Source organism: Trichosurus vulpecula, chromosome 2 (assembly GCF_011100635.1).
Source record: "Trichosurus vulpecula isolate mTriVul1 chromosome 2, mTriVul1.pri, whole genome shotgun sequence".
Taxonomy (NCBI): Eukaryota; Metazoa; Chordata; class Mammalia; order Diprotodontia; family Phalangeridae; genus Trichosurus; species Trichosurus vulpecula.
Window position 1 is genome coordinate 34,154,084 of NC_050574.1, and position 9,011 is coordinate 34,163,094.

A 9,011-nucleotide genomic window follows, 5' to 3' on the forward strand; every position below is an offset into this window, starting at 1 on the left:
TGGGCTGTGACCAAGTCAAATGGGGGCTCTGGAAGCTGGAGCATGGTGCTCCCTCTGATCTGGGGCTTTGGGGGGGTCCTACTCCTCTTATGGAGGTTCCTCAGGACAATGGCAGATATCCCCTCAGCTGGGGGCTCTCCAAGACAGGAGTTTGGTCTCTCCCTCAAATACAGGCTCCCCCAGCAGCCCTGGACAGGGGCCAGGGCTCCCTCCTCTGATCAGGGGGCTTTCCAGGGTGGTAGGAGCACCTTTAGATCAGTGAGGTCTCCCTAGAACAGGAGCTAGGCAGTCTTCCCCATTAGAGGAGGGGAGGGTGCCCTCCAAGGTGTCAGAGGCCACCTTTAAAAGGGGGCCTTTAACGCAGGAGTGAGGCAGTCTTCCCTGTCGTGGGGGGGGGGGGGGCGGGCTACTAGGGTGTCAGGGGCCGCTTTTAAGTGGGAGTATCCGTCTAAGGCAAGAGCAAGGCAGTCTTCCCCATTGTGGGGGGAGCCCTCAAGGTTCTCCAGGGTGACCAGAGCCACCTTTAGATAGGGGTCTCCCCTTGGCAGGGCCTGGTCCCTAGGATTTGGGGGGAATGGGGTGGCCAAAGTTTAAAGGGCCTGGCGCCAAGCACTAGAGAGCGTTGGAGTCTCGGCTCCCGGGGTGATGTGCAGGGGCGGAGGTTTCAGGGGAGACTTGACCCCGGGCCAGGGGTGATTGTCCCCAGAAGGCAATCTCCGGATGTGGCGGATGCGGCAGCTGCCCCGGCCAGGGCTCCCTTCGCCCTGGACCTCGCGGGCCGGGCCAGTTTCCCGGGCAGGGGCGGGGGTAGGGGGCGGGGGCCGCGGGAGACCTAGAGAGGGCGGAGTTTTCCCAGGCTCGGCTCGCTGGCCTGCCTCCCCGAGGCCGGACCCGGGCGGGGCGGGCTGGGGCGGGACGCGCGGCTGCTCCTCGGCGCGCGGGGCCCGGGGCGCCTTGGCACGTGCTCCCGGGGACTGGGAGCCGGGCGGGGGCGGGGGCCGAGCGCGCGTCGCGCCCGCCCCCGCGCTCCTCTGCCCGACCTCAAACCCGCCGGCTGATTGACAGCTCAGGCCCCAGCCAGCCAATCAGAGCGGGCCGGCCCAGCCCCGCGCGCGCCCATTGGGTTACCCGCGTGGGTTAGGCGCAGCAGCTTCGCGTGCCTGAGCTGCTGTGACCACAGCTGGAAGAGGCTTGGACCGCGCTGGGGCTTCTGGGGACCTGGGGGTTACCTTGGCCGGGCCCACGCACTCAGCTGCCTCTCAAAGCCAGTCCTTCGTGCCAGGCTGGGAAGATGTGCAGTTGGTATTGGCCATAAGGTCACGACAATACTGTTAATAATCATACTCCAAGAACAGTTGGTATTCATGTGGCACTTCAGTTTACATTTAGGCATTCTCATCTGAACCTTACCCCAGCACTGAGAGACAGGTACTCTGATATTACCCCACTTTACAGATGAGGATACCGAAGCTCCGGGAGGTTAATGACTCAACGTCCCCTGTCAGGGGCGTCTTTCTGACTTCAAGTCCCACCATCTAGTCTAGGGGTCAAAGCCCTGCACCTTCTTTTGAGAAAAGAAGCCCTAGAAAGGAGCCAGGCAAAAGAATGGGGTTCCTTGCCCACGATGGACTTAGCATCTAGCCTGGAAGACAAAAGCAAGCAGAACAAGATGGTTTCCATTAGGGTACTCTCAGTGGGTGATCCAAGAAGGCTTTCCCATTGGAATCTTGAACTTGGCTTTGAATGATCGGGGTGGACTAGCATAGAGCTCTGACAGAGACAAGGGGATAAAAATTAGACAATCGTCTCTAATTAAGTACTTATTCTGTGCCAGGCCCGGAGATTCTAATACAAAATCAAGGCAGAGGCAGCTAGGTGGTGCAGTGAGTAGAGCACCAGCCCTGGAGTCAGGAGGACCTGAGTTCAAATCCAGCCTCAGACACCTGACACACTAGCTGTGTGACCTTGGGCAAGTCACTTAACCACAATTGCCTCTGCCTTCCCTCTCAAAAAAAAAAAACCAACTTTCAAAATCAAGGCAGGCCCTGCCCTCAAGCAGCATACTTTCTGCAGGAATAAGAAAAGAACAGGGCCTGAGTCAGGACAGGAGAACCACTCCCTCCCCCCAGTGTTTCACCCACCTGATCCTGGGACTTTGGCACTATTACAGCGGGGATACCGAGAACTTAATTGACTCACCCAGGTTCCCGAAGCTATTCAGTGTCTGAGGTAGAGAAGTTGAACTCGGGGACTTCCTGATTCCAGGTCTAACACTCTATCCACTCTGCTACCTACCTCATTCAATGTTTAATAGACAACTACAGTGTGCAAAGCCCACTGCTGAGTAATAATAGTGTAGTCCAGTGCCTTGCCTCCCTGGCCACCTTTTATTCTCACAACCCTACAATTATCCTTCACATTTGTTTTACATGTGGGGAAATTGGGGCCCAGAGAGGTGCACCCACTTGCTAATGAATGAGTGGTAGGACCAGGATGGGAAATTGTCTTGACTCCTACATCGAAGGCTCTTACAGTCCCTGGCTTGAGCCTACTGAGTTCCCAGAATACAAGGCTTGTCTACCTGCTGGGCTTAACATAAAGTTTAAAATTTGCTAAATGAATGAATGAATGAATGAATGAATCTCCAGGCTGTGGTGATCTCTCCCTCCTCTCCCCTTCCTAAAACATGTGGATGCTTTCTGACTCCTTCGTGTCCCCTTATCTTGCTTCCCCTAACCAGACAGTAAGGATTCCCAGAACAGGGACAGTCACTTCTCTGTCTTCCCTTGGCTGTTCCCAGTCTAAGGCCTGACACCACCCCGCCCCAGCTTAATAAATGAATGAGCTGAAAAGCAGGTTGAGGAGTTCGGATTTAAGTGATAATTAATGGACTGGGAGAGCCGGGTAGAATCTTGAGCAAGAAGGGACTTAGACCGGCTACGGATCATGACTCCCGAGGCCTGTGTGTTGGCGGAGGGGGGTGGACAGTAAGTGGAGAATAACACCTGGCCTGTTGCAATAGTCCTGGGACTTGAGGTGACGAGGCCTGGACTAAGGTGGGGGCGGTGGAGACCGAGACAACCCGAGGTCAATCTGAGTCCTTGCTGGGAGAGTTCAGATTCAGAAGGTGGAGAGCAGGGCTGGAGGGTTATTGTCAAAAATTGCTCCAAGGTTGCAGGCCTGAAGCTGGGGAAAGTAGCCCGGTTTCCCTAAACGAAGGGCATTTCTACCGCTCCCCCTCCACCCCGCCAGTCAACCAATCAATAAGCGTTTATCGAGGGCCTACTTTGTGCCTGCCGGCCTTATGCTAGCAGATAAAGATAAGCAAAGCTTGGATGGGGTTCTGTTGCAGGAAGAGGCTAGCACAGGTGGGAGGGCTAAGTGGCCCCTTTGGGGAAACCTTGGCCTGCCCACCAAGAACATGCCCTTCACAGCCTATCCAGGGCTTCTGCTGGTGCCAGGCGCCGAGGGCGAGCTGGGCTGGCGAGATCTAGGAGCCCTCCCCGCCCAGGCCTCTCGGGACAAGAAAACAGAGTCAGCCAAGCAGATCTCTCTCCCTGGCCCCGCGCCCAGCCTTCGGGCGGTGGGTCCAGCAGGCGCACCCGCCAGGCGAGCAGCACGCAGGCAGGCAGGCGGGCTGGGTGGGTGGGTAGTAGGTGGGAAAGGGAAGGAGAGAGAGAGGGAGCGGCGCGTCGGTGAACCGCTCCCCCTCCCTCTCTTCCTCCCTCCCCCGTACACCATCCCGGGGAGGCGGCCGCCTGCCTCCAGCGCCCCGGGCCCTTCCTTTTGTCCGCTGTCCCCGACCTCCGGCTGCACGGGGGGAGGGGGGGAGGCCAGCGCGTGACTGACAGCTCGCGGGGGCGGCGGCCAATCGCGGGCCGGCTTGGGGCTCCCGGGAGGCGAGGCGGGCTGCCCATTGGCTGGCGCGAGTGTGGGAAAGAATGCAGAGCGGGTTTCACACGAATGGGTGGCGGCGGTGGCGGCGCGGGCATAAATAGAGGCAGCGGCGGCGGGAGCGGGCGCAGCGCGGCAGAGCGCGGCACAGATCGGACTGCTCCTTAGCTCACTGCTCTGGCCAAAGGGCTGGGAGGGAGGCGACCAGGAGCACACACGCCGGGCAGGCAGGGAGGGCGCGCGGAAATTGGCACGCACTTAGCCCACCCGGCCCAGAGGCAAGAATAGGGACCTGGCACTCTAGTCTCCACAGACTCTTCTCCAGCTGGGTCTGCCCTCCTCCTTCTCTTCCACTGCTACAAGGTTCAAGCAGCCTTCGCTGGCAATCGGGACCCGGGGCTTCCTCACCCCCACCCACCAGGCACTAGGTGTGTTCGCAGAGCTTGGACAGAAGCTAATCACAAATTCTTCTTGCTTACCATGCCGGCGGACACCCTGGAGAAGCCGCGGGCCTCTCCTCTGGCTGGAGCGCCGGCCAGCGCCAGCCAGACGCCAGACAAACCCAAGAGCGCGAGCGAGCACCGCAAGGTAAGGGCTGTGGTTGTAGACCTGAGGGCGAGTCAGAACCTGGGACTGTTCCCCCCTCCCCGGGGGGGTGGAGGGGGGGAGGTCATCAGCAGGGTTCTGGGGCCGGGGGTGCAAAGAGGTTTCCAGCCCCGAAACCGGACACGAACTCATCCCTATCCCTCCCTTTTGCTCCGCAGTCGTCCAAGCCCATCATGGAGAAGAGGCGACGAGCGCGGATCAATGAGAGTTTGGGCCAGCTCAAGACGCTTATCCTGGACGCACTAAAGAAAGATGTAAGTGTGAAGGCGCGAGCCGGGAGTGGGGGAGGGGAGGGTCGAAGGGAAGTGGGAAAGGGAGACGACTTGGGTTGTCTGTGGGATCGCCCGGCGCTGCCTGGAGCGAGGCCTCATCTGCATACTCTCTGTTCCCCAGAGCTCCCGCCACTCGAAGCTGGAGAAGGCAGACATCCTAGAAATGACTGTCAAGCATCTGCGGAGCCTGCAGAGGGTCCAAGTGACAGGTGAGCCTGCCCTCTTGTGTATGTGTGGGAGCAGGGAGTGTGAAGTCGGGGGATCTGATCTGTCAGCCCTGGTGCCCGCCACGAGCTCCCCCACTAATTCTGACTACTATATCTGTTCCCAGCTGCCCTCAGCGGTGACCCTAGCGTCCTGGGCAAATACCGCGCCGGCTTCAATGAATGCATGAACGAGGTGACCCGCTTCTTGTCCTCTTGCGACGGGGTCACTTCGGACGTGCGCTCTCGCCTCCTGAGCCACCTTGCCGCCTGCCTCAACCAGCTCGGACCCGTGCGATACACGCCGCCCGGAGTTGTCCAGCCCTCACATCTGTCCCAACCGCTGCACGTCCAGCTGCCCGGGACCGCGGCTACCGCTTCTGCCCAGTGCAAAATGAGCCCGGCTGGAGCCTTGTCGCCCAAAGTGTACGGCGGCTTCCACCTGGTGCCGGCACACGACGGCCAGGCTGTAGCTTTCCTCATCCCCAATCCCGCCTTCGGGCCTGCCCCGGGCTCGCTGCTCCCGACTTACCCCAGTGCGACAGCGGCTGGGGGAGGTCCAGCCTCCGGGGGAGCACTAGCTGGCGCCCCTCCTCCCCCCACAGCCGGTGGCGCCACCAGCTCGCCGGTGCACGGCCTCACCTCCCTGGGAGGCAGTGGGCCGCGGGCGGGCAGCCCCGCGGAGGACAGATGTGAGCCTGTCTGGAGGCCGTGGTGAGCCCCCTCATCTGCCCGCCGGTAGCAGCCGCTGTCAAACCTCTCTTGCTCAGACTTTGCCGGGGAGCAAGAGCTGCTGAATAGCCCCAGGCCCGCCCTTTCTCGGAGGGAAGCCTCTCTTGTCCAGTTAGTTCCGTTTTATGGGACGCCCGAGTGTGTCAGGCAGACGAGACTTATTTATTTCCACAGGCTGGAGTTCCCGCGTCGTCGAGTCGTGATTTGTTCTTAGTGTCGAGTTTTTTTATATATAAATGCCTTCTTGGAAACTTTTCAAAGTCCTTCGTTTTTGTAGCTGCCGCCGTTGACCTCAGACCCCCAGTAGCAACCTGTAGCTCGGTGGTCTGGGTCTTACTTGGTCGGGTGTGCCTCGGGGTTCCAGCCGCAGCCTGAGTTCGTTTGAAACAGCCCCCAATTGGGGCGGGGGTGGAGGGTGGGAGATGGTGACAAAGGGAGAAAAGAAGCAACTTCCTGGGATGGCCTGGCTAACTTGTTCCCGCCACCTATTCCTTGCCCCGCCCCTTGTCCGCCTATAGAAAGAGTGGGATTGGTGTAGAGAAAGGCCCCTTGCTTCCCTCCCCCTCCCCCTCCCCAGGGGGATCCCGGGGAGCGCCCACTGAACGATTTAAGCTGCGCGGTGTAGGGGTGAGGGGTGGGAAATGAGAGAGAGCCGGGTTGTGCGTCCCTTTGAATAATGAGACAGGAGTTTATTCTTAAAGCAGCTTCCTGCTTTAAAAATCAATGATCCTAACTGAGGGGCTGGGTCTGTCCTGGCACCATTGATCCATTTCCATGGCTTAATTGCTGGCCTAGATGGTCCCAAATCCTCTGGTCTGGAGGGGGAGGGGGGCACTTAGCTTGGTCATCATGGGCTTCGGCTTCGGCTTCGGCTTCCACCTCACCCACCTCACCCTCACCCTTCCCAGGGCGGAAGGAAAAGTTGCAGGCTCTAAAGCAATGTCCAAGGTCAATAAACCAGGCTCAGAACTCCTATCTTCAGACCCAGCGCCAGCCATGCACACCCCGTGCCTGCAATCTCGCATGACCTCAGCCCAGTTCTCCACTTCATCCTGCCTGGGAAAGTCCAAGGCTGAAAGAGAGGGGCAGGATCATCCTATCATCTCCTTTAACGTTCCCAGAGCCAGAACCTGCAGGATGACTGAGCTGAGCCCCTTGGCTACTCTGAGAGATAATGTCCCCCTGGGGTGCTTCCTCTCTTGCCCACCAGTGAAGATCTGGTTGGAAGGGTAGATAAGAGGATGTGTCCTGTAAAAGGGAATGAAGAGGACAGCAGGGCAAGGTGTCTCCCTGGCATCCTAGGATTCCAGTAGGCCATATGTTAGGAGTGGAGGAGATTCAGGACCCTGGGACTATGGGCAGAAACCTCAGCATTTAAGGAATCAGGGTAGGCCGGTCTTCTTCGCTCGGGACTGCAAACACCTGACCCCGTGTCTCCCCAGTGGGCTGCCCTGTACGGGGGGTGGGAGTGGGGGAGGAGTTTCCTGGTTCACCCCGGCCTCACACAGAGCTTCCCCATCCCCCCCCACTCCCCCAACCTGACCTGACCTACCCACCTGAAGAGGAAAAGGACTGATAGACAAGGAGAGGTGGAGGTGAAGACTGGCCTGGACTATCTCTGTCGGGGGGAAGGGGGGAATGGACCCCCTCTAGAGTCCTAATCCCATTTCCCTGCCCCCAGGATGCTTATCTCCCAGGTTCAGTTAAGGAACAGTTTACTTAGGCTGGGGCAAATAACAGCAGACTTAGAACCCTGCTCTTCCAGATGTATGGCAAAATGCAGGGGTGCCACAACTGCTTTTGTATGTTATATCCACACGTGAACTGTGTCTGTGTGTGGTAGCATTGTTCTATAGGAGTAAATTCATAATAATAACTGATAATTCTATGAATTGGGAACTGGAACAGCTGAGGCCCAGAGAGGTGCAACAAATAGCTGGAAGTGAGATTTGAACCCAGGTCCTGAGGCCAGGGCTCATCCCCATACCTTTCATAGAGTTTGTGAAATGCTTTACAAGTCATTTCATTTAAGTCTCATATCCCTGTGAGGTAACTGCAATTCATAGTCCCACTTTACAGATGAGAAAACAGAGTCACAGACAGGCTAAATGACTCACCTATGGGTCACGACAATAATATGGAATTGGAATCCGTATCTCCAGGATTCTCTCCACTTTGCCATCTTATGAGAGAGAGGGCAAGAGATACAGAAAGAGAAACAGAGAGAAACTAAGACTTCGTGTTGAAGAGGAGAGATGTCATTGTTCTCCCTTGACCTTGCCCTTCTACTAGGATTCTCTACTCCCATTGCCCAGGCTTCTGTGATCTTAACTCCTCTTTGTTTGAGAATCAAGTACAGTCTACACCCGAGATGTCCAACTCTAAAGTTGTTATTCTGTCCTGTCTGACTCTTCAGGACCATAACAAGCCAATACTGTTCATGCAGTTTTCTTGGCAAAGATACTGGAGGGGTTTGCCATTTTCTTCTCCAGCGGATTAAGGCAAACAGGTTAAGTGACTTGCCCAGGGTCACACAGCTAGTGACCATCTGAGGTCAAATTTGAACTTGGGTCTTCCTGACTCCAGATCACTAGATCCCATGAGCCACCCAGCTGCTCTGAAATAGACATAGGGGCTGCTAAGCCACATGAAAGGATCATTGAGGACCACATACTGCGTTAGAAAACTGCATATTAACATTGTGTGGGTTTTATCGTGTTTCTGTTTATTTCGTTCAATATTTCCCAATTATATTTTAGTGTAGCTAAATATGTATGACACTTCTGGTCTATATAATACAAAGGAAAGAGTCTATTCCCTGGTCAACAGCAACTAGGCAGGTCAGAAAAGAAATAGACTGTGGCCTACACAGGCTGGACCCAGTCCACGATTCCTTCTGGACTTGCTGTCACCTCTCAGGCCTGTCCTTCCCTGAGTAATCCCTTCCTTCCCTGGTCAAAGGGTCAGTTGTCCTCATCCAGGGGTTCTTAATTCGGGGTCTCCATACCCTGTGACTAGATTTCAGGGGGGATTCAAGACCTTGGATGGAGAGGTGGGGGTGAGAATTACATCTTTCGATATAATTGGCTTCCTTTATGTCCCTAGTCTTTACCAGATTGCCTATGGGTCTACGACCAAAAAAAAAAAATGAAGAACCTTATTCCTTTACCAAGGAAGTACGGAAGGAAGATGGAAGGAACAGAGGTAACACTGGCCTGGGGGTCAGGCTGGTAAATTTCCATCCTTATTTGTAAGGTTCTATTCCTGGAAGCTCTGTTTGGGGACTAAAGCCACTCCAGCCCCA

General features: G+C 56.5%; 1 protein-coding gene across 1 annotated transcript; it reads left to right on the forward strand.

Moving 5' to 3' along the window:
• The first annotated feature begins 4,017 nt into the window (after window positions 1-4,017).
• Window positions 4,018-5,962, forward strand: HES4 (hes family bHLH transcription factor 4). Its single transcript, XM_036745605.1, has 4 exons — window positions 4,018-4,482; window positions 4,659-4,754; window positions 4,894-4,981; window positions 5,104-5,962. The coding sequence occupies exons 1-4, from the start codon at window positions 4,375-4,377 to the stop codon at window positions 5,691-5,693; spliced, it is 882 nt and encodes a 293-aa protein (XP_036601500.1). The 5' UTR covers window positions 4,018-4,374; the 3' UTR covers window positions 5,694-5,962.
• Window positions 5,963-9,011: the final 3,049 nt, after the last annotated feature.

Coding starts and splice junctions, on each gene's coding strand:
- HES4 (XM_036745605.1), top strand. CDS start 4,375: ATGCCGGCGGACACCCTGGAGAAGCCGCGGGCCTCTCCTCTGGCTGGA. Junction 4,483..4,658: donor GCGCGAGCGAGCACCGCAAG/GTAAGGGCTGTG, acceptor TTTGCTCCGCAG/TCGTCCAAGCCCATCATGGA. Junction 4,755..4,893: donor TGGACGCACTAAAGAAAGAT/GTAAGTGTGAAG, acceptor TCTGTTCCCCAG/AGCTCCCGCCACTCGAAGCT.